This window comes from Oncorhynchus gorbuscha, linkage group LG16 (genome assembly GCF_021184085.1).
Source record: "Oncorhynchus gorbuscha isolate QuinsamMale2020 ecotype Even-year linkage group LG16, OgorEven_v1.0, whole genome shotgun sequence".
Classification (NCBI taxonomy): domain Eukaryota; kingdom Metazoa; phylum Chordata; class Actinopteri; order Salmoniformes; family Salmonidae; genus Oncorhynchus; species Oncorhynchus gorbuscha.
This window is the reverse complement of record NC_060188.1, coordinates 81,189,018-81,214,664: the sequence shown is the minus strand read 5'-3', so window position 1 is coordinate 81,214,664 and position 25,647 is coordinate 81,189,018. Positions and strand designations below refer to the sequence as shown.

The 25,647-nt window shown below is 41.3% G+C and overlaps 1 protein-coding gene and 1 long non-coding RNA gene across 5 annotated transcripts in view; both read left to right on the top strand.

Moving 5' to 3' along the window:
* The first annotated feature begins 1,016 nt into the window (after positions 1-1,016).
* mat2al (methionine adenosyltransferase II, alpha-like) overlaps positions 1,017-25,647 on the top strand; it is a 39,038-nt gene continuing 14,407 nt past the window's right edge. Inside the window, exons 1-3 of one of the 2 annotated variants that reach the window (XM_046304685.1) lie at positions 1,017-1,247; positions 4,395-4,472; positions 4,610-4,732. In XM_046304685.1, coding sequence (XP_046160641.1) covers positions 1,172-1,247; positions 4,395-4,472; positions 4,610-4,732 — 277 coding nt within the window. In that variant the 5' untranslated portion in view covers positions 1,017-1,171. The remainder of the gene's footprint in view (positions 1,248-4,394; positions 4,473-4,609; positions 4,733-25,647) is intronic. The other variant, XM_046304684.1, reaches the window with a different exon arrangement.
* Positions 4,739-24,504, top strand: LOC123999185. Of its 3 annotated transcripts, XR_006832402.1 has the most exons (8): positions 4,739-7,952; positions 8,167-8,346; positions 9,990-10,275; positions 10,393-10,592; positions 19,283-19,408; positions 19,530-19,632; positions 19,977-20,064; positions 24,220-24,504. It is a non-coding gene; the product is annotated as an uncharacterized LOC123999185 (long non-coding RNA). The 3 variants fall into 3 exon arrangements; XR_006832401.1 differs by lacking the exon at positions 19,977-20,064; XR_006832400.1 differs by lacking the exon at positions 24,220-24,504 and having other exon boundaries at positions 19,977-20,511.

Here is a 25,647-nt window from a genome sequence, read left to right as displayed (position 1 = left end):
TTGCTGTCCCCAGTCTACCTGGTCGTGCTGCTGCTCCAGTTTCAACTGTTCTGCCTGCAGCTATGGAACCCTGACCTGTTCACTGGACGTGCTACCTGTCCCAGACCTGCTGTTTTCAACTCTCTAGAGACAGCAGGAGTGGTAGAGAAACTCTGAATGATCGGCTATGAAAAGCCAACTTACAATATACCATGGCTGAGGGCTGTTCTTATGCATGACATGGAGTATCTGGATACAGCCATTCGCCGTGGTATATTGGCCATCAAAGCAGTAAAAATACATGTTTTGTCATACACATGTTATATGGTCTGATATACCATGCTGTCAGCCAATTAGCATTCAGGACAGGACTCGAACCACCCAGTTTATAATAATTACATAACCAACATCTCTAGTAATACCTGTCCAATAGCACATAATAGGGTTATCAGCGTGGAGTGCGCCGGGGGATCAGTCAATGCTGAACAGCATGAATATAACTGAGATATTGTAGTTCTTACACATCACCTATATTCAAACAGGATAGGCCTTCTATAGACTAAATTGATGAGCAAATGGGCAGCATCATGCACATGTCAGTCCTCCAGAACGCAAATGTGTAGTCTTCCTAGTAGGACTCTGCAATAATAAAGTGGTGTGTAAGTCGCTCTGGATAAGAGCGTCTGCTAAATGACTTAAATGTAAATGTAAATGTTTGCACAATTGTTTCAACGTGTTTTGGGAGTCGAGCAAGAGTCGATTCCAACCAAAGGAGTCGGCTCCAACAATCCTGGAGTCGTGCATCACTATTTTAATTTTACCTTTATTTAACCAGGCAAGTCAGTTAAGAACAAATTCGTATTTTCAATGACGGCCTAGGAACAGTGGGTTAACTGCCTGTTCAGGGGCAGAGCGACAGATTTGTACCATGTCAGCTCGCGGGTTTGAACTTGCAACCTTCCGGTTACTAGTCCAACACTCTAACCACACTAGGCTACCCTGCCGCCCCAATATACATTTCCAGTAGGCGGCGCTAGATCAGAAGCAGAACTTAAAATATTGTCGCCTACTGTAGGTTAATCATTAGTCGACACGATAGTAAGTAGCCTATATATATAGCATCTGTTTCATTTCTAACTTCAAATTCAACAAGCTTTTGATTGTAGCACCTCGTTCAACCGACCAACTGAAGATGAATCCCAGCGGCAACAGACCCAGTGGGAAAACATTCCTTTTTACATCGGAGTCAGTTGGAGAGGGACATTCTGGTTGGTGGTTACTTCCCATGCGTTTGTAGGCTATGTTGTATCTAATGTTGTTGTACGAGTGTAGTACATTTAGCCGACTGAACTATCACACGTAGCTTTACTCGTGCATGACATGTGCTCTTTCTCTGTTATGGATGTCAGTTTGAGGGCTAATATCAGCATTGCATACTGTTAAGCATGGATAGTAGTGTCTGTTTTTATTATCGGATCGTGCTTACTGTTTAAACTGGGACACATTCTTTTCACGCCACCCCGATATATGGAGGATTATTGCTAACCCTTAACCTAATAGCCCTAACCTGCTACGAAAAAGTCACTTCCGGTCGTAGCTGTATCGAAGTGTCGTGAAGCGAGTGTTTCTCACATAAACTTTCACTTCCACATGCGCATCTGCAGTAGTAAACTCGCAAGACTTTCAGATGATTGTACGATGTTACATCATCTGCAGGGCTTTGGAAAAATGTCTGTCAACCCACCCATACTATCCGGGAACCTTGGGACGTCCCTAACCTTAACCCTACCCTTACCCAACCTTAACCATTTTAAATGTCAACTTCAATGGGGGTAGGGATGTCCTAAGGTTCCCAGATAGCATGGACCCTTAAGTTTCGGGTGGATTCACAATAGTTTTAAAGCTAATTTCCTGCAATTCTACACATTTTGCCATGATTTATGCCAGAGTGAGAGTGACTAACAAAATCAATGGGGGGGCCCATGGAGGTCATGGCCCCTGGGCACCTGTACTGCGTGCCTGGTTGGTATTTGGCCATGATTACTACAAGTTTAGATAGCTGGCTAGACACATTTACCAATAAATAAAAAATTGCTTCACTGACAATGCTAATTGAGTGACTGTCAGTGACTAAAATAACAACAGAAAAATTGCTGATGCAAAAATACATTTCGAACTTGCACCTTGTGTATTCTACTATTCTAACTCTCAACAGTAAGTTGAGACCCCGACTGAGTTCCTAAAAATATATATATACACTGCTCAAAAAAATAAAGGGAACACTTAAACAACACAATGGAACTCCAAGTCAATCACACTTCTGTGAAATCAAACTGTCCACTTAGAAAGCAACACTGATTGACAATACATTTCGCATGCTGTTGTGCAAATGGAATAGACAACAGGTGGAAATTATAGGCATTTAGCAAGACACCCCCAATAAAGGAGTGGTTTGGCAGGTGTGGACCACAGACCACTTCTCAGTTCCTATGCTTCCTGGCTGATGTTTTGGTCACTTTTGAATGCTGGCGGGGCTTTCACTCCAGTGGTAGCATGAGACAAGTGGCTCAGGTAGTGCACCTCATCCAGGATGGCACATCAATGCGAGATGTGACAAGAAGGTTTGCTGTGTCTGTGAGCGTAGTGTCCAGAGCATGGAGGCGCTACCAGGAGACAGGCCAGTACATCAGGAGATGTGGAGGAGGCCGTGGGAGGGCAATAACCCAGCAGCAGGACCGCTACCTCCGCCTTTGTGCAAGGAAGAGCACTGCCAGAGCCCTGAAAAATGACCTCCAGCAGGCCACAAATGTGCATGTGTCTGCTCAAACGGTCAGAAACAGTCTCCATGAGGGTGGTATGAGGGCCCGACGTCCACAGGTGGGGGTTGTGCTTCCAGAGAACACCAATATTGGCAAATTCGCCACTGGCGCCCTGTGCTCTTCACAGATGAAAGCAGGTTCACACTGAGCACATGTGACAGTCTGGAGACGCCGTGGAGAAAGTTCTGCTGCCTGCAACAGCCTCCAGCATGACCGGTTTGGCGGAGGGTCAGTCATGGTGTGGGGTGGCATTTCTTTGGGGGGCCGCACAGCCCTCCATGTGCTCGCCAGAGGTAGTCTGACTGCCATCAGGTACCGAGATGAGATCCTCAGACCCCTTGTGAGACCATATGCTGGTGTGGTTGGCCCTGGGTTCCTCCTAATGCAAGACAATGCTAGACCTCATGTGGCTGGAGTGTCAGCAGTTCCTACAAGAGGAAGGCATTGATGCTATGGACTGGCCCGCCCGTTCCCCAGACCTGAATCCAATTGAGCACATCTGGGACATTATGTCTCGCTCCATCCACCGACTGTCCAGGAGTTGGCGGATGCTTTCGTCCAGGTCTGGGAGGAGATCCCTCAGGAGACCATCCGCCACCTCATCAGGAGCATGCCCAGGCATTGTAGGGAGGTCATACAGGCACGTGGAGGCCACACACACTACTGAGCCTCATTTGGACTTGTTTTAATGACATTACATCAAAGTTGGATCAGCCTGTCGTGTGGTTTTTCACTTTAATTTTGAGTGTGACTCCAAATCCAGACCTCCATGGGTTGATACATTTGATTTCCATTGATAATTTTTGTGTGATTTTGTTGTCAGCACATTCAATTATGTAAAGAAAAAAGTATTTAATAAGAATATTTCATTCATTCAGATCTAGGATGTTATTTTAGTGTTCCCTTTATTTTTTTGAGCAGTGTATATATGTATGTGGTTTGTTTTTTGGTCAGAGGGCCCCCCTAATGGCCTAGGGCCCTAAGCGACTGCTTATGTCGCTTATGCTTGGAGCCGGTCTTGCTATAGAGAGCCATAGTAATGGTGTATTTTTGTAGGCACTAACTCCGTCACGTCTTGTTGCCCAAAGCCTATGGAGAAATTAATGGGATTTTGGGATAGACGCCCAAAATAAGGTCTGTGGTAAGCACAGGCTTAGGAGATCTTATACGTTTTGTTCCATGAGCTAATCTTCATCAGCTAATGTCCCTTTTTTGTGCATTTTGAAGCATTTATTCAATCAAAACAAGCACATAAAGGCTTCATAGTTTATTATTATTATTATTAAGGTCATGTTAACGGACTGATATGATCTCATAGAACAAAATGTAGATCTCATAAGCCTGTGTGAACCTCAGACCTAATTTTCGGCATTTATCCCATAACCCCATTCTTGCCCCATTAATTTTCCCCATAGGAATGGCTGAACGAACCAGAGGTAACTAATTTCTGATTTTTAGGACTACAAACTGGCGAGCTCTCAAGTAGCTCTGTATGAATGCAAATGACTTTACGTTAATTACTGTCACACAGAATATATATTAATTTTTTAGCACATAGGATATCAATATTTATTAAACCATATAATTTTTCCCCAGACAAAATGTGTGACCAAATAAGTGATGCTGTCCTTGATGCATACCTAACTCTGGACCCTGACTCCAAAGTGGCTTGTGGTAAGTTTGTCCAGTTTTACATTCTCTAAAGCTCTTATATGTTAATAGACAAACAAGACTTTATCAATAGTTGTTTTTCATTATTTCATATCTGAATGACCTTTCACCTCAACATTACTGACCTCTTTCTGCACTAGAAACTGTTACAAAGACTGGTATGATCATGCTGTGTGGAGAGGTCACCTCCAAGGGTGTAGTGGACCTCGTGGAGGTGGTCAGGAACACCGTTAAGAAGATTGGTTACGATCACTCCTCCAAAGGTACAGTCACTCACAGAGCAGATTTAGCCTCCGCCAGGGTTACCAGCCTGTTCATGCATTTAGCAGTGGTATATCTAATCTGTGCAAGAGAACATCCACAATTGAATTAGAAAATACAGTAATTTGGTTTTGACAGATATAGCATGAGGTGAAAGACTAAGTGAAAGCGACTTATATGTAGGGCTGGTGTTTCTTCCAGGATTTGACGATAAGATGTAACTGTCTGCTTCTATTTGACTACTGTCTCCTACACTACATGATGTGACTTACAATGTAGGATCTTAATATTAGCCAATTTGCTACAGCAAGTTAATTGTCCTGCAGTAACAAGAAATGTGAATTATTATGTGGAATATAATTAATGGATATGTTTGTAGGTGTTGATACATTTTTCGTTGGGGCATATTCAATTCTGAAATATTGAAAGTGGAAATTAAAACTTTAGAACCTTTTTTAAAGCTAAAATACACTACAAGTTTGCAGCAACAAAAGAGTGATCAAATTAACATACTACATCTGTAAGGTCCATGTGCTAATGGATGATTCCTTTTTCTTATTATCTTGTCAAGGCTTGTGCTTGTCAAGGCCAAACAAGGAAATTAATCATTGTAGTTGAAAACGGAAATCGGATATCAGCTTATTTTTTTCGTTTATGGTGTCCAATTTCGGCATCGAGTAACAGAAAACAAATAACTACATTTATCCCATTTTTCGTTTAATTCATACCTGGAAGTACACGCCGCCTTATATAATATTAACAGTGCATAGCAGGTATTTGATTAGTCTGGGTTAAGCTGCAGTGTCGGCAGCAGAGTGCTATAGGGACAAACAAAATCTGAATACAAGCTTTGGGTGGATAGGCAATGGCATGGCGAGAGAGCTTGGGGTTGTTTGGGAGGGAGTTTAGCCCCTCAGTGGTTCTTCCTGCTATTCTGCCTTGGTTTCTCCCTCAGCCAGTGATAGATCTAAGGTTGCTTGAGAGGCTAAGAGTTGAGGAAGGAGTAGATTCAGTTGTAAGTGAACATTTAAGAACACAGTACTATGCTTTTTTAGATCCATCCAGATGGATCTAAGGACCCTAAAACAGGCATGACAGGTGCAGCTTTTGGTGTTCCTGAGTTTAAGGTGGCAGTGACAAAAAGAGCCACGGATCATTTATCTGTTTACACAATGGAGTTGTTGGCCATACTATTGGCTGCAGAGTAGGTGGAGGAGGTGAGGCCAGACAGAGTAGTCATCTGCTCTGACTCCTGTGCAGCATTGATGAGCTTAAATTAATTTGTGTCTCAGAGCAGACAGGATGTGTTGTATGAGGTTTTGCAGTGTTTGTATAGGGTGAAACAGATGGTGGTATTTGTGATGTTCCTCTGGGTACCAGCTCATGTGGGAGTAGAGGGGAATGAGGGGGTGGATGTTATCACCAAGCAGGCTCTTAAACATCCCAGTGTTGAGATGGAATTGTCAATCAGTAAAGCAGAAGCCAAGGGGTTAATAAGAACAGTGGTTAAAAACAAATGGCAAGAGTTGTGGAATCAGGGAGAAAAAGGGAAGTCACCTGTATAAGATTCAGGAAAAGTTGGTGGCAGGGAGGTCCTCAGGTCGAAGGGAGGAAAGTGTAGTCACAAGGCTGAGACTGGGACACACAAGGCTAAATAGTACATTGAAATTCGTAGGGAAACATTAGACTGGGGGGTGTGATCATTGTCAGGAGGAGATGGAGACAGTTGAAAACATGTTCAGTTTCAGTGCAAGGAATATGTGAGGGAAAGGGTTGATTGATTGTTATTAGATTTGAGGAATAATGGGGTTAAATGAACTGGGGAAATCTTCAGGGGCTGTAGTATTATTTATGTATTTCGTTTCCTTAGGGAGATGAGATTATTGGGTATGATTTAGACCTTCACTGTCTCTGGTCCAAACTCCAATCAATTTGGTGGTGGTAATGCACCTGAAAGTTGGTTGCCAACCGCCATATAAAATCCACAGAAGAAGAAGCAGGAGTAGAGCGCTCGTCAAAGGAGTCATGGATGACGACGGATGGTCATGTTGAATACATGAAGAGAATTCCTGGTGCCCGGTGTCTGACCCGCTGGGTGAATGGGGGGGAAAGAAGGAAGTCTTTCGGTCCTGTTTTTTATTTATTTATAAAGAGCAAATACCTACGCATGTGAAGCTTGGTTACGTAAGATACGCCGTAAGAACTTTCGTCCAAAAACCACTGCCGTTTAAGAATTGTAAAGGATTTTGCCATGTTTCAAGTGTGTGCAGACTAACAGTATAGTGAAGAACGGTGTGCAGAAGGAGAACGGTATATTGCAGAAGGAGAACGGTATTGCAATTGTGGTAGGGATCATGTTCCTGGAGTGCCATGTAAGGGTGAAGGAAATTGAGGTGGCAAGTGTTAAAGCGGTCAAATCGAATCGCTTATGCGGAGGCGATTAAAATAATTGAGGAAACAAGTGATGCTAGTGAAGATATGGTAGTGGAAACACCACAGCCTGTAGTAAATGTTTGCTGTCAGACAGAATAAACGCTGTGTGTCTTTAAAAATGTGATTTTTGTTTTTGTTTTTTTGAGTTCATTGCCACAGTTACAAATTGTAGAGCACAAGTCATAAATAACAAAAAAAACAACTGTACATTATTGTGGCAGAAAAGTTTTTGGGACTCAAGGATTTTACATCTGAAGACTTGCAAGAGGTACTGGAGCGGGAAGACCTGCCCTCCCAGGTTCCCATTGAGCCTGTGTAGGGATCAGATCTGTTTCATTCATTTATTGTTAACAGAAAAGGTATATTTTTTTAATTTTGGGGGGGGGATCCTGTTTCCATCCCGTGTAGTTGTTGTCGGTATGCACATTAAATTGTGTGGTCGCCAAGATGCCGTAGAAGACGTTTCGGGCAGGACAGAGAAAGGATTAAGCAATTTTGTGACAGCCAGGAAGATACAACTTGGAATGTTAGCTAAGGTGCTTAACTTATCATGAAGTTAGCATGCCAATAGGACGAACTCTACAACAACTGAACATAGTTGCTTGCACCACCTGGATAGCTAGCATTAGCTGGCTAACGTTACTGCTGACTGGTAGCAAGCTAGCAGGCTGGCTAGCTAGCCGCTACTGGCTATAGTCATGTTAGCTAGTAGTAGCTAGTGGAAGTAAGTTAGTCCCTCGACCAGCTACAAGATGAAGCTGCCCGGCCAGAGGTACCTGCTGCAGAAAGGTGAGATTTATACAGTACTTTCTGTAGCTAATTTAGCTAGATAGTCTGTCCGGCTGGTGCTTATTGACTGAGTAGGCTAATAACGAACTGCAGTTATTGTGAATGGTTACCCATCTGGCCCTTTGCATAGCTATTTCTTACACATTCAATACAACTATATCCATTTAAGTTACAGTCAATGCTGATATAGTGTGTGTGTGTATGGGGGGGTCAGAACGTGCCTGCAAAAGGACAGTCCGCATCTGAGCAGATCATCAACTTCATCCAGTTACATCAGCCAATACAGTAAGTTACAATCGAGGTCTGCCCTGACAGTCCTGAAGAACGACGGAGAGGACTACATCTTCACCACGGCAAACCGATCCCTCTGTCCAGACCTTCAGTTCTGCTACCGGTAAGTTAGGGAAGGTGCCTAAGAAACTGGGTGATATTTTTAGAATTCAGGACAGTCTTGTGTTATGATGATTATCATAATTTCCTTTTGTATCGTGGTATGTTTTACAGTATTAGTAGTGAACTTGTGGACACATCATTGTGCTACTTTTACTTTTTGCACAGATTGTACCACAGTGTGTTCAGGCAGGCATATGGGGAACAGAATGGGCCTGAGAGGCATGTTGAGGAGTATATTCTTAGGTGCTGGCGATATCTGGGCCAAGATAGAGAACCTCTTGTAGGATCACCTCTTGTGGCTGTCTATTCCCCACTGATGAAGCGTGTCCATCAGGCCAGACACAGTGAGGAGCTCTGTAAGAACCCCTGCGTGGCTGTCTATTCACCACTGATGAAGCGTGTCCATCAGGCCAGACACAGTGAGGAGCTCTGTAAGAACACCTCGCGTGGCTGTCTATTCCCCACTGATTAACTGTGTCCATCAGGCCAGACACAGTGAGGAGCTCTGTAAGAACCCCTGCGTGGCTGTCTATTCCCCACTGATGAAGTGTGTCCATCAGGCCAGACACAGTGAGGAGCTCTGTAAGAACCCCTGCGTGGCTGTCTATTCACCACTGATGAAGCGTGTCCATCAGGCCAGACACAGTGAGGAGCTCTGTAAGAACACCTCGCGTGGCTGTCTATTCCCCACTGATGAAGCGTGTCCATCAGGCCAGACACAGTGAGGAGCTCTGTAAGAACACCTCACGTGGCTGTCTATTCCCCACTGATGAAGCGTGTCCATCAGACCAGACACAGTGAGGAGCTCTGCTTCATTGATTTCTCTGGGAACATGGAACAACAGAACTGCAGAGGTTTACTTTTTTTCTTCTCTTACCCACATCTGTGCTGGCGGTCTCCCCCTTGGGGTTTCCTTATTCAATCTGAGGATGAGGCAACAGTCTTCAACTGTTGAAGGACATCCTTAGGGAGGATTCCTTTGCAGGGAGTGGTCAGGCTGATCCTCGCCTCATTACAGATGACTGCAAGGCAGAGAGGGGAGCATTAGGGAGGCCATTTCCAGGGTCCAAACTGCTCCTCTGCACCTTCCACCTACTCCAGGCAGTGTGGCTGTGGAGAGGCATAGACCTGAGAGACAGGCAGACCCTCTTCGCTGTCCCAAAGACATCATGTATGACAGGGAAGAGATAGTTGAGCCCCTCTATCAGCAAGGCAGATCAAAACACATTTGTAGCCAGATTAGTGTAGTATAACAGTATAATTTTTATTTTTTTTAACCTTTATTTAACCAGTCAGTTAAGAATACATTCTTATTTTCAATGACTGCCTGGGAACACTGCCTGTTCAGGGGCAGAACGACAGATTTGTACCTAGTCAGCTTGGGGGTTTGAACTCGCAACCTTCCGGTTACTAGTCCAACGCTCTAACCACTAGGCTACGCTGCCGCCCCTGAACAGATAATGATAATAATAGACTGCACCTATAATATGGTTTATTCTCAGTAACTATTCAGTTTTAGTATTTTCTCATTTAAATTGACCCAGTCCTTGTTTGGGATATGTTGTTATTTGGGATACATTTTCCCTTTTATAGTTTGTAACCAGTCTGTGATAGTTCAAGTACATATTTTACTCTTAATTACAGGTACAAGAAATTCACGACCTACTTCCATTGACTGTTCACTCGTCTAGAGTGTTGGGCATTCAGCTATCGGGAGGAGCTGCCAACCTGAGGGAGTGACACCAATAAGGCAGCATGCGGATCCTTAAGGGTTAACTCCTCCAGAGGACGAAAGTGTTAAATCTCCCTGCGCCTGAAGGCTTACGATGAGGCATGGGTGACGGACATTGTCCTTGGCCGCTGGGAAATGTTCCAGCACTCACATTTTCTGGCACAGGATAGTAGCGTCAACCCATCTGACATTGAGCAGGTAAATAGTGATGAAATACAGGTTTGTAATACATTTTTTAAATATTATGTGGTCTTTTATGATTTGTTGTATCTTCTATTATAAGCTGTCTATCTTCTTTCTCCTAATGTCTGTCAGGTGTGCGGAGAAGCAGTAGAGGGTGAAGGGCACCACACCAGGCCAGGCCTATACTGCGGACATGCATTTGTTCAGTAGGGCACACGGGAGCTCCATGCAGACACCAGGCTGCTGTGGTCCAGATATATATGAATGCCTGTCCAGCAACTTCCTCCTGACAACATTGGAGATGAGGGATGAGTTGCTGAAGACAACAGGAGGTAAAATAGTGGCAATTTTATTGTTGTTTATGGTTACACAATCATTTTCATGTGAATATTTGATGTACCGAAGCAGAGTGCTGAAGTTGATTAAATATCTCTTACAGCAGTAAAACCTCTATTTACTGCAGCCACTGAGACAGCCCAGTCAGTCACTAGGGGGCATATGAGGCGACAATACAGAATGTAATCTTATTATTTGATTTATGAATCTATTTAAGCGTTTCACAATGAAAACATGCAACTGGTTTGAAGAGTTTCATATCTCCATTTGAATAATTCATCAGCATCTGGACAATTTGGTGATGTCACACCCCAGCTGGTGACTGAAGTAGTAACAACGAGTGCTTTTTTAACTTTAGCATTACCACAGCTATGTTACTTATTTGCTTTATGAAAGAGTATTATAAGGTACAACATTTGTTTAATTTATTATTGAATATATACAGCTACAGTTTAGGTGACGCAATGACTTCAACAAGAGGACCTTGCAAACGGTTCGTTAACAGATTAATAATCTAATCAGCTCTACATATCTAGATTATAGACCAGGGTTCCCCAACTAGCAGCCCACAGTGATTTTATTTGGTCTCCCAAATATTCTGAGCAAAAAATATATACAATTATTTATTTTTTGTTTTTATGTTGTTGAACATAAAATACTATAAAAAACATTAGCAAATCAGCTCGAAGTGATTTTAATTGAGGAAATATGTTCCAAAGTATTCCCACGCGTATTAGAGATACAGTTCCTTCGGAAACTGTTCACACCCCTTGACCTTTTCCACATTTTGTTGTTACAGCCTGAATTTAAAATGGATTATATTGAGTTTTTTTTTGTCACTGGCCTACACACAATACCCCATAATGTCAAAGTGGAAGTATGTTTTTCGAAATGGTTAACATTTTAATAAAAGGCTGAAAAGTCTTGAGTTAATAACTTTTTGAATGAGTACCTCATCTTTAGACCCCACACTTACAATTATCTGTAAGGTCCCTCAGTCAAGCAGTGAATTTCAACCACAAAGACCAGGGAGGTTTTCCAATGCTTCACAAAGGACACCTATTGGTAGATGAGTAAAAATTAAAACAGCTGATATTGAATATGTCTTTTTAGTATGGTGAAGTTATCAATTACACTTTGGATAGTGTATACATACACCCAGTCACTACAAGATACAGGCGTCCTTCCTAACTCAGTTGCTGGAGAGGAAGGAAACCACTCAGGGATTTCACCAAGAGGCCAATGGTGAGTTTTAAAACAGAGTTTAATGGCTGTGATGGGAGAACTGAGGATCGATCAACAACATTGTAGTTACTTCACAATACTGACATAACTGACAGGGTGAAAAGACAGCCTGTACAGAATAAAAAATATTCCAAAACATGCATCAAGGCACTAAAGTAATAATGTAAAAAATGTGGGAAAGCAATTAACTTTTTGTCCTGAATAGACATTGTTGTGTTTGGGGCAAATCCAATACAACACTTTACTGAGTACCACTCTCCATATTTTCAAGAATAGTGGTGGCTAAATAATGTTATGGGTATGCTTGTAATTGTTAAGGACTGGGGAGTTTTCCAGGATAAAAAAATAAGCACAGGTAAAATCCTAGTGGAAAACGTCTTCAGTCTGCTTTCCAGCAGACATTGGGAGATTAATTTACCTTTCAGCAGAACAATAACCTTAAACACACGGGAGAGATGCTTGCCAAGAAGACCGTAAATGTTCCTGGGCAAATGTTGCACAATCCAGATGTGGAAATCTTTCAAATTTACCCAGAATGACTCACAGCTGTAATTGCTGCCAAAGGTGCTTCTACAAAGTATTGACTCAGTGGTGTGAATTATTGTCATTAAGGGGTTGTCATGGAAATTTCCTCTATTTACCAACTCATGGGAGCAAACCACACACAAGTCAGAGTTAGTTATAAAAGTTCATCTTTAATTATATGAGCTCTATCACAATCCTGTGACTCTCAGATAAATTCAGTGTCTCAGTGAATTCTCTGAGAGCCCCCTTACAATGCAACTGAGATCCTTTAATAGCAAAGAACACACATAGTCAGACAGCATAGACATAATAAATCGTTAAGCTTTGTCTCTTTTCTCAAACCCCAGAACCATCAACCAATCCTCCGTATCAACAGGCATATATATCAAATTGTCATTTAGATACCACCAACCCTAAATATAACCAATCCTGGACAAGCTCACGGAGAGGAGAATGAGGCTATAGGTTAAGATAGAAACAACATTAGAGGGAGCATAGAATGATTCCAGACACTGCAACCCTCCTTTCCCCACTGGGAAAGGTAGGGAGTAAAAGATGTTTACACATGATGACACTTTGACCTCTCCCCTCTCTGCTGCCCATGCAACATAGTCTTGACATATATAAATATTTATATAAATAAATATTTATATATAAATAAATATTTATATACAGTTGTTCTCCTTGCTCTGCATGGGTAACGCTGCTTCGAAGGTGGCTGTCATTGTGTTCCTGGTTCGAGCCCAGGTAGGAGCGTGGAGAGTTACGGAATCTATACTGTTACACTGGCAATACTAAAGTGCCTATAAGAACATCCAATAGTCAAAGGTATATTCAAATACAAATGGTATAGTCCTATAATAACTACAACTTAAAACTTCTTACTTGGACTCACTCATATTGAAGACTCATGTTAAAAGGAACCACCAGCTTTCATATGTTCTCATGTTCTGAGCAAGAAACTTAAAACGTTAGCTTTCTTACATAGCATATATTGCACTTTTACTTTTGTCTCCAACACTTTGTTTTTGCATTATTTTAACCAAATTGAACATGTTTCATTATCTGAGGCTAAATTGATTTTATTGATGTATTATATTAAGTTAAAATAAGTTAATTCAGTATTGTTGTAATTGTCATTATTACAAATACATTTTTAAAAAATAGTCCGATTTCATCGGTAACTGCTTTTTTTTGTCCTCCATTAATCGGTATCGGCTTTGAAAATTCATAATCGGTCGACCTCTAGTCCAAATATTCTAGGTCAGAACCGTCCAAAGTAGTGATGCTAGTTGTGCGGGCTGGTGAATGTCTGCTCACCAGGTGTGGATTCGCTGTCTGTAATTTCAGTTTTGATATTTTCATTGTATTCGTAGAGGCAACCCACAAGTGTTGCACTTCTCTGTGGCTTAATGGTTCTTGGTCCAAATCTGTGAAATATAGCAGCTCCTATTGAGATACCATGGTTGGCTTTGAGACATTTTAGTGCAGTGGAGGGGTCAAGAAAGCTGGTAGCCTTCCCAGACTTCTTGCTCACCTTTTTCTTATCTGGCATTTTGAAACTGCTTCATATCATTTTTCCACTGCTGAGGCTCTGTCAATCTCTTGTTTTTTTTAAAGCTTACCTTTAAAAGTTTTCTACTGACCCCAAATCATTTTGCAAACTGTCTCTGTAGTTTGTATTTCAAGATCATAATCAGTGAACAAGCCAAAGCCTTTCTAGTTGGAGATTGTCTAAACTCTGACAGGCCATTGGCTACTGCTTCAACAACTGCCACTTCCAACTTCCCCTCTGTGGTTCTGATGTTTTTCTGACAGAAAATAGCTGCTTTGTCAATAAGGGGCCATGGTAGTAGTGACATACTGTGCTGCCTGTTTTGGAATACAGGCTTTAGCCCTTTTGAAGGGTCATCCTTCTAGCAGATGGACCCCGTACATCTTGCTTTGCTGTCTGCAAGGCTCTTTCAGAATGTTGCTTTTTCTGTTCCTCTAATTTATTCTCTAGTTCCTTGAGACGAATCCTCTCTGCCTCTAATTTCTCTTGTGCTTTCACCTGCTTTGCCTGTTCTTTGTTCTGACCATATTTTCCCTGTCTTTTTGATTTCTCTTTCATGCTCTTTTGACCTAGCTGCTCTCTGTTCACATTTTTTTAAAGCTGTCTTTGCATTCTTCTTTTTCTGCTATTCTGTGAAGTGTTTCTCTTCCTCTCCTCGCTTTGCTCTCATCTCCCGCATTCTCTGGGAAAGACTTTTCTGCCTTCTCCCTTTCTTTGCATGAATGTTCCTCTTTTTTTAGGATACTATCAGCAAGAGACATCATGTCTGTTTTGTCCTTTGTTAAATATTCCACATTTTTTTAGGGTCTTTAATCTTCATGCTGGTTCTCACATTTACATTTAAGTCATTTAGCAGACGCTCTTATCCAGAGCGATTTACAAATTGGCTTTCTAGTTCCACTATTTATTTTCGGAGAGGATTGGACTCGTTCTTCTACCTTATTGCATCTTAATGTGTAGCATGTACAGCACTTTTTAAGGAGCCATTCTGCAACTTTTTGAGCTTTGAACCTGTAAAAATCTAAATAAAATTTGATTGTAAATGCCACACACAATTAAATAAAATGCAATAAAAAGTGTATTTTAGAGCTGTTTAACTTCTGTCAGGCTATTTAAAATAATGTCATTGATTCATCATAAAGACCTATATGGAAAACGGCAGATTAAAAAAAAAAAAAATCAATTTCTTTTTTTCACAATTTTTTTCTCTAAAAACTAGAACATTGGTTGTTCTCTATCCACAACAATTCTTAAACCACATCAGTAAAACATTTATAAAAATAGGTGTAGTTCTCTTTTTATTCAACTGTGCACCTCAGTTCCCCTTTTAATTCAACTTCCCACCTCTCAATTAACCATTGTTTGGCTAGGTTGTTTCTGTAGGCTACTAGACATGTGATGGGAGAGTTTGCAAAACAAACGAATGCCCACCTGATTGATATAAACCATCATATCAATCTGCTAGGTATGCTTTCTTTGCAGTCAACATTTAATTGGGGAAGTTTTGGGGGAAAGCCTTTAGAAATGAATTATGATTGTGCATGGCACTCATGTTGTGCACGATGATGGCTCTATGTAACACACTCTGTTTTTCAAGCCAGTCATAAACAGTTACCACACATTATGTTTGTACATTTCCAAACAATAATAAGCCAAATTAAAAGTTAAAACCTTTAACAAAAATGTGGGTACTTGAATTAGTTCAATTGTATTTTCTCTATTATTTTGATGCCAGTCTCAGCACGCGTCACTGTCTTTGATGGGGTTTAATGGCAGTTGGCATCAAATATTAATGGTGCATTACCGCCACCAGCTGGACGGGGTATTGAACGAGAAAATAAACATCCATTGTGGGAGAGAGGGAAAACAACATCATACAAAAGACATGTTAGCAAACACAATCCATCACACTTATTCAATCAGTCCATTCCAAAATACATCCCTACACAGGCCCAGGGGGTCTGTGAGGGTGGAACATTCAGCAACAGGATTTCTTGCAAGGCCTCTGCTGTGAAATCATGAAGTCCCAAGAAATGTTCAGCTGCAGTCACAATTATTCTAATTTCTCTGCTTGTGCTGTACAGTTTCACAATTTGCAATGAATAATACAAGGTCCACCTTGTTAACATGCAACATTTCACAGTCCCTCAGTTGATTGGAAAAACCTTCACTGGTCGTGGTGGCTCTGCCAGTGGCGGTCGGTGCCGTTTAAAGATGAGGAAGGCCTTTTTCCTTTTTAGCACGGCCTTATTTATATTACAGCATATTGGATGACTGTCATTCATATTCCATTCACCCAGCTCAATGTAACAGCAATATGTTTAGGCTACTACATGATACTCAAGTTTTCCCTAAACCTATTATGAGGTTGCTACCACCTATCCCACGAATGAACGTTTACAATTTAGATGTACAGGTTGAGAAAATTGAGTAATTAAGGTGACAGACGGTAACATATTATTAAATACTGCCTTGCACAATCTTGACTGCATCTAGCTGATCTAGGTTGTAATCTTAGTCCAACAGTTACAAACAAGAGTTCCTAGTGGACAAATTCAGGTATGTTTATCCCCGTTTGCTTCTGTTTAAGAAACATTTTTCAACAGAATCGTTGGAATGAATATACCCCTGATCACATGAACACAGACCTAGCAGCCACATACAAACAGAATGATCACTTTGTTTGTTGTGTGTATATATAATTCCTTTTCGCATCTACACACTCCCTATGTTTGTGGAGTTCAGAGCACAATACAACAATTGTCTGTGACCAGGCAAAACATTTTTTCATTGTCACCATATTATCTAACGTCATAGTCAACATGGTTATAGTAGCTAACGCGCTAGTCAACCCTCTACAATCATGCAATACAGTGTACAGCAAGCAGTTTAGTCAACTACTCACCACGTTTAATGCACTACAGTGTGATCTAGCTGTAGCTTACCATGATGCTACACCAGAGTGCTGTTGAGACTACTGTAGACCTTCATTGCAAAACAATGTTTTATCAATTTAAAATACATTTGAATATAATTACCAAAGTTTTTATCTTAAAATGATAACTTTTTATGTTTCACAATTTTTATTCTTCTGAAATTCACTGAGTAGTATGGTCCTTCCCTTCCTCCTATGAGGAGCCTCCACTCGGCGCTACTACCAACTAAGGGGCCTAGCCCGAGCCATAAACAGCCCCAGACTATTATTCCTCCCCCACCAAACTTTACAGTTGACATTATGCATTGGGGCAGGTGGTGTTCTCCTGGCGTCCGTCCGACTGCCAGATGGTGAAGCTTGATTCGTCATGGTGACGAGCTTTACAACACTCCAGCCGACACTTGGCATCGCGCATGCTGATCTTAGGCTTGTGTGCGGCTGCTCGGCTACTTGGTATTGGGTGTTATGACCGAGGATAGACTATTCAGCACTCTGCGGTCCCATTCTGTGAGGTTGTGTGGCCTACCACTTCGGCTGAGCTGTTGTTGCGCCTAGAGGTTTCCACTTCACAATAACAGCACTTACAGTTGACCGGGACGGCTCTAGCAGGGAGGAAATTTGACTAACTGACTTGTTGAAAAGGTGGCATTTCATGGCGGACACACGTTGAAGGTCACTGAGCTCTTCAGTAAGGTCATCCTGCTGCCAATGTTTGTCTATGGAGATTAATGGCTATGTACTCTATTTTATACACCTGTCAGCAATGGTGTGGATGAAATAGCCAAATCCACTAATTTGAAGGGGTGTCCACATAATTCTTGCGCCACCCCAGAAATAACCCCCTTGATAGGCACCATGCTTTGAAAATCCAAACAGTAAACATTCCACCCTAATATCTTTTTGTCTTAAAACATGCTTCTTCTCTGCCGCAGACACACAAATCTAAAGACCACTTCTTTTGACTCCACACATTCCTCCAACACATTCCCGATTTTCCTCGAGACATTAAACAGATTTTCAGGTAGCATTGGTCCAACATCCTCACCCCCCGACTAAAAACGAGTGTAGGGCTTACCTAGTTTCCACTACAACTTTACTTCTCATTTCATTTCTTCGCCACGGTAACACATTCTCTCACTATGCTATTTTAATCGATAAGCACCTTCACGGCAAGCGCCTGCTTTTTCCCTGTCTTTTGACAGGCGTGCGCTTGGCTGAGGCGCTTTGTGGGGGGGAGACATGCAGCATCCTCATGCTTATCAAACTTTGTGGCTGTGTTAGCACAGCAGGCTCTGGGGCCTTCTTGCCATGGGCACAAAAGGAGAACATCATACCTGCAGTAATTGTGTAGTACTTCATCTGTTCTCCTTTTTGTTTTGTCAACTTTTCTGCATTTTCTCTGTGAAGTGGGCTACTGGACTTTTGTTTCTTTTTCCACCGTGGCTTAGTATTAGCGCGCGAGATATCTGACGTCTATCTATTTTAGATTTTTCTCGCTATAGCTATTAGACTTTCCTCATTCTCCCTCAGCCTGGTGAATTGCATGCCTCCCCCTTGCTTTGGTAGCTAACTCAGGCTGCACTCTTTTAAAAATAAGTTTTCCCATCGGATGGGCCCCAGCAATTAATCTGTAAGTCTTTGCTCTCTCCTTGCATCATGTTTTAGTTGTGTTCTAGCTGGTTTCCAGTTGTTGGGCTCTGGCTTGCCGACCAAAACCGTGGTGGTTGGCTAGGCTAATAGCATGTTGTCTAAATGGCTAACGGTAGCTGGCTGGATAACTTCATATAGCGATCATTCTTTGATAACTGGTTAATGGCATTATGTATTTCCAAAACGTTGGTTTACTTTAAGGTAGCTTTAAGCTAGCTGTTGATATTAACTGGCTGACTTATGCAGAGGTAACTTAACATTAGCAGGCTGGTAGGGCTAACGTTAGCATGTCAGTAGGACTAATGTTAGCAGGCTAGTTGCTAGCAACCTTGCAATTTGTTTGTAAATACATTCATAAAGTCTTTGCTTGTAAGTTGGCAGAAAATGTCATTGAAACCAGTAGTCATGAGTGCAGACAATTTGGTTTAATTTGAAGTTATACATTTTGAAGTTATTTCTGTTTACATTCTAGGGAATTGTCTGGCTTGCCGGGTCCTCCCATATTACATTACACCCAGGCAAAACATTTTCTGACGTGACTTCGGCATTCTCATTGGTTTGATGTAGCTAATAACTTAAAAGTTGAAATGTGAGAACTTTAGCTAGCTAGCTAGCTAACTAATGATTTGCCTCAACACTTAGCTATATATTTGGGGTGAATAAGTTGCTGTACCAATAAGATGCTGTCAATATGCTAGTGTAACTATTCAGAAGCATGTTAGTTAGCACAACAATATGAGCTGACTTGACATCAAAGCAAAACTTCACTTTTGCAGATGGATACCCTTTCACTACCTGTGGTGTGGGAAAAGGATACATCAACACCCTGAAGAGATGTTTGTGGTGTACTCACTCATAACACGTTTGAGTGATTAATGAGTATCATCTTCAAGGTTGATAAGGTAAGCAAATGCATGTATTATTCTCGTAAATGTAGTCTATATATGAATTTGTAACAATTGGATCTTTCATTGCTTTAAACTAGTAACTAGCTCATCCTGATCATGTGTTGTTTCTTTCTAGAAGCAATCAGTTACAAGTCAAAAAGACTGAGGCCTTCAATCGAACTGAGGTCAGAGAAATGTGTGCACCGGGTCAAGGCTTCTTGCATGCATAACTTTTAGATGTAAGTTCTTTAATTCATTTTGGAAAAATAATATGAATTGCCATATTTCTTCTGCCCAAGCCTCGTACACCTTAGTCAGGAAGAAGAGAATACTAGTAGGCGACTGGCTCTTAATGATTAAGTCTAGATTGAAGATCATAATTAGTTGATTAGTTTGAATCAATTGTGTTGAGGCTTGGCTGTAGAAAAATATTGTATGTGGCTCTCTAAGACAGGGGGCACCAATGTTTTGTGGGAGGGTGCGGGACCTTCCCTGATTTGAGGGAACAATATATTTTTTACGAATAATTTATGTTTTGGTTATACCGATTTTTAAAACGATGCATAAATGCGCTATGCTTTAGGCTAAAAACAGGTGGTTAAATGCCTGAGGAAGATGTGACTCTGCACATGGGAATATCTTTGGTACGTCTCTGACATTCAGAAGCTGAGGTAAGACCTTCTGAAGTCGAGGAGTCAAAGAAATTATACTTATACAATGTGTGACTGTCGCTATCAATTGTTCGATTGATCTGCATTACAAATGGTGCCGGAGAAGGCAGACATTTTATACGTGTCCCTAACCGATTTTGTTTTTTTGTTTTGTTCATTTGCGTTGTGTTAACTTACTTTTTAAACTTATTTTGTATGTAATATTACCGCTACCATCTCTTATGACCGAAAATAACTTCTGGACGTCAGGACTGCGATTACTCACCACGGACTGGCAGAATCCTTTTTTCCCTTTTAATGAGTCTGATGAGGCCGACTCGAATGATATACTGCTTTCTCGGGAACAGGCCCAGATCCCGGTGATTTGCATGAAGAGGAGAAAGAGAGAGGGGCCAGAGGGCAGGCGGCCTTCTGAGAATTCATAGGTGATCGAATAAACCCCCACTTCCTTCCATTCTATAGCAAACGTGCAATCTTTGAAGAATAAAATCGATGACCTACGCGGGAAGATTAAACTACCAACAGGGACATATCTTATGCTTCACAGAGCTCTCAGAGCATACAAAGCTCTCCCTTGCCCTCCATTTGGCAAATCTGACCATAATTATATCCTCCTGCTTTCTGCTTACAAGCAAAAATTAAAGCAGGAAGCACCAGTGACAAGATCAATAAAAAAGTGGTCAGAGGAAGCAGATGCTAAGCTACAGAAATGTTTTGCTAGCACAGACTGGAATATGTTCCGGGATTCTTCTGATGGGATTGAGGAGTACACCACATCAGTCATTGGCTGTAGAAGCCAATGACGTCATCCCCACAGTGACCGTACTTACATACCCCAACCAGAAGCCATGGATTACAGGCAACATCCACACTGATCTAAAGGCTAGAGCTGCCGCTTTGAAGGAGCGGGACTCTAACCCATAAGCTTATAAGAAATCCTGCTATGCCCTTTGACGAACCATCAGACAGGCAAGGCATCAATACAGGACTAAGATTGAATTGTACTACACCGGCTCTGACGCTCGTCGGATGTGGCAGGGCTTGCAAACCATGACAGACTACAAAGGGAAGCACAGCCAAGAGCTGTCCAGTGACACAAGCCTACCAGATGAGCTAAACTACTTCTATGCTCGCTTCAAGGCAAATAACACTGAAACATGCATGAGAGCACCAGCTGTTCCGGAAGACTGTGTGATGACACTCTACAACCGATGTGAGACCTAGCAAGTGTCTTCACTGACATTTTCAGCCTCTCCATGTCAGTCTGTAATATCAACATGTTTTAAGCAGACCACCATAATGCCTGTGCCCAAAATTACTAAGATAACCAGCCTAAATGACTACTGACCCGTAGCATTCACGTCTGTAGCCATGAAGTGCTTTGAAAGGCTGATCATGGCTCACAGCAACACCATTATCCCAGAAATCTTAGACCCTCTCCAATGTGCATACTGTCCCAACAGATCCACAGATGAAGTGATCTCTATTGCACTCCACACTGCCCTTCTCCACATGGACAAAAGGAACACCAATGTGAGAATTCTATTTATTGACTACAGCTCAGCGTTCAACACCATAGTGCCCTCAAAGCTCATCAATAATCTAAGGACCCTGGGACTAAACACCTCCCTTTGCAACTGGATCCTGGACTTCCTGATGGGCCACCCCAGGTGGTAAGGGTAGGCAACAACACATCTGCCACACTGCTTCTCAACACAGGGTCCCCTCAGGGGTGCGTGCTCAGACCGAGTGCACGCCCCCATTCTCATTGACAGGGCTGCAGTGGAGCAGGTTGAGATCTTCAAGTTCCTTGGTGTCCACATCACCAACAAGCTATCATGGTCCAAGCACACCAAGACAGTCATGAAGAGGGCATGACAACATATTCCCCCTTAGTAGACTGAAAAGATTTGGCATGGGTCCTCAGATCCTCAAAAGGTTCTACAGCTGCACCAGAGAGCATGGTTGCATCACTGCCTGGTAATGGCAACTGCTCAGCCTTCGACCGCAAGGCACTACTGAGGGTAGTGCGAACGACCCAGTACATCACTGGGGCCAAGCTTCCTGCCATCCAGGACCTCTATACCAGGCGGTGTCAAGAGGAATGCCCTAAAAATGGTCAGACTCCAGCCAACCTAGTCATAGACTGTTCTCTCTGCTACTGCACGGCAAGCACTACCGGAGCGCCAAGTCTAGGTCCAAGAGGCTTCTCAACAGCTTCTACCCCTAAGCCATAAGACTCCTGAACATCTAATCAAATGGCTACACAGACCATTTGCATTGCCCTGCCTCTCCTCTTTTACAACCGCTGCTACTCTGTTGTTATCTATGCTTAGTCGCTTTAATAACTTTACCTACATGTACATATTACCTCAACTAACTGGTGCCGCACATTGACTCTGTACTGGTACCACCCTGTATGTAGTCTCGCTATTGTTATTTTACTGCTGCTCTTTAATTACTTGTTACTTTTATTTCTTATTCTTATCCGTATGTTTTGTACTGCATTGTTGGTTAGGGGCTCGTAAGTAAGCGTTTCACACCTGTTGTATTCGGCGCATGTGACTAATAGAATTTATATTTTTATTCACTTTATGTTAGAAAATATTTATAATTAAATTGAGATTTCATATAAATTATCATAAAAAAAATTGGTAGTGGAATAACATTTCATATGGGGAGATTGTGTGTAGATTCTTTCTTTATTATTGTTATTATTATTAAATGGAATTGCAGGAAATGGGTGTCAAAACATGACATTTTTCAAACGTTAAAAGGGGGAGAGGGGGGTTGGGGAATCCCTGCTCTCGGAATAGTTTGCTATACATTCACTTGAAGTTAGCTTTAGTAGGCCTATGTCCCAGTTTATATATATATATATATATGCCATTTAGCAAATTTAGTAAAATACTGTATATACAGTTGAAGTCAGAGGTTTACATACACTTAGGTTGGAGTCATTAAAACTCGTTTTTCAACCACTCCATTCATTTCTTGTTAACAAACTATAGTTTTGGCAAGTTGGTTCTTGTGCATGACACAAGTCATTTTTCCAAGAATTGTTTACAGACCTATTATTTCACTTATAATGATGTCATGGCTCGAGAAGCTTCTGATAGGCTAATTGACATAATTTGAGCCAATTGGAGGTGTACCTGTGGATGAATTTCAAGGCCTACCTTTCAGACTCGATGCCTCCTTTGCTTGACATCATGGGAAAATCAAAAGAAATCAGCCAAGACTTCAGAAAAAAATTGTAGACCTCCACAAGTCTGGTTCATCCTTGGGAGAAATTTCCAAACGCCTGAAGGTACCACGTTCATCTGTACAAATAATAGTACTCAAGTATAAACACCATGGGACCACGCAGCCGTCATACCGTTCAGGAAGGGAATGCTTTCTGTCTCCTAGAGATGAACGTACATTGTTGCAAAATGTGTAAATCAATCCCAGAACAACATCAAAGGACCTTGTGAAGATGCTGGAGGAAACGGGTACAAAAGTATCTATATACACAGTCAAACGAGTCCGAAATCGACAACCTGAAAGGCCTCTCAGCAAGGAAGAAGTCACTGCTCCAAAACTGCCATAAAAACGCCAGACTACGGTTAGCAACTGCACATGGGGACAAAGATTGTACTTTTTAGAGAAATGTTCTCTGGTCTGATAAAACAAAAAAAAACTGTTTGGCCATAATGACCATCGTTATGTTTGAAGGAAATGACCCAAATTAGACCATTTAAAGGCATTACTACCAAATACTAATTGTGTATGTAAACTTCTGACCCACTGGGAATGTGATGAAAGAAATAAAAGCTGAAATAAACCACAATTTTTCTGACATTTCTTATTCTTAAAATTAAGTGGTGATCCTAACTGACCTAAAACAGCGAATCTTTACTAGGATTAAATGTCAGGAATTGTGAAAAACTGAGTTTAAATGTATTTGGCTAAGGTGTATGTAAACTTCTGTCTTCAACTGTATAATGCCAGTTTCAGTGAGGAGCATAGCAACATCAAGGTAACATTAACAGCTGACCCCATTTTTCCAAAGCCAAACCCGACCATTAGCCACTGACTACCTTTTTTTAAGATGCCAAAATAGAAAATGCTTTCAGTAACCATAATGTTGTTTCTGTTTTCTGATTGTTTCAGTGCATGTATTCAAAAATCTTTGGACGATGTACTTCCACAGGGCTGCCATCTACAAAGTTCACTCAAAAAGGCTATAGTTCTGAACCAAGTTAGATATTTAGTTTTAATTCACATTCTGATCTCTTTTAAGCTTCAATTGGTTAATGGCAAATTGCTCAGTTATGACTTGGCTCATGTAAATTCTGTAGTTTCCCCTCTAAACATCCTAAGGTCAACATCCTCATAGTGTTCACATATTTCTCATGTAAATGTTGTTGCTACATAAATATTAAATAAACAATTTATTTGGGAAATATTCAGTCTTTGCTTTTTTCTTCATTAGCATGCTGATGATTTGAAGTGTTTGATTTATTTTGTTCTGTTAAGACATTGAATGTTTAGTACATTTTGTATGTTTTAGTTTTCGGTGAGAAGCAAGATAATTCCAAGTTGTATATGAATTGGTACGTGTAGATATGGCATTTCAATGTTAAAACACAAAGTAACAAAAAAAAGTAACATTAGCATATTCATAAGGAGTTTACAGCAAATTTGCACAATTTCCCAGGATTGTTTGCCAGATGTTCACAAGTCGCTGCAAGTTTGCCACGACTCCTTTGTGTGTGAAAATATGAGCTTGCCGCTGTCTGTTTCTACAGGTTATTACTATGACGTGTAACTGTATACAGTGTCTTCAGAAAGTACTCGCACCCCTTGACTTTTTCCACATTTTGTTACAACCTGAATTTAAATTGAAAAACAAGTGTCACTGGCCAACACATACCTCATGACAAAGTGGAATTATGATTTAATAAGTTAACAAATTCATAAAAAGTGAGCAAGCCTAAATTAGTTCAGGAGTAAAAATTTAACAAGTCACAGAATAAGTTGCATGGACTCACTGTGTGTGCAATAAAAGGGTTTAACATGCTTTTTCATTGACTATCATCTCTGTACCCCACTCATACAATTATCTGTAAGGTCCCTCAGACGAGATGGGTGACGATACAAAAAGCAGACATTAAATATCCATTTGAGCATGGTGAAGTTATTAATTACACTTTGGATGGTGTATCAATACACCTCACTACAAAGATACAGGCATAGTTCCTAACTCAGTTGCTGGAGAGAAAGGAAACCACTCAGGGATTTCACCATGAGGCCAACGGTGACTTTAACCCCTCTGGGATATGTGGGACGGTAGCGTCCCACCTCGCCAACAGCCAGTGAAAGTACAGGGCGCCAAATTCAAAACAACAATCTCAAATTCCTCAAGCATACAAGTATTTTACACCATTTTAGAGATCAAATTCTCGTTAATCCAGCCACCGTGTCTGATAAAAAAAATGTGTTACAGCGAAAGCACCACGATTATGTTAGGTCACCACCAACTCACAGAAAAACACAGCCATTTTTCCTGCCAAAGAGAGGAGTTACAAAAAGCACAAA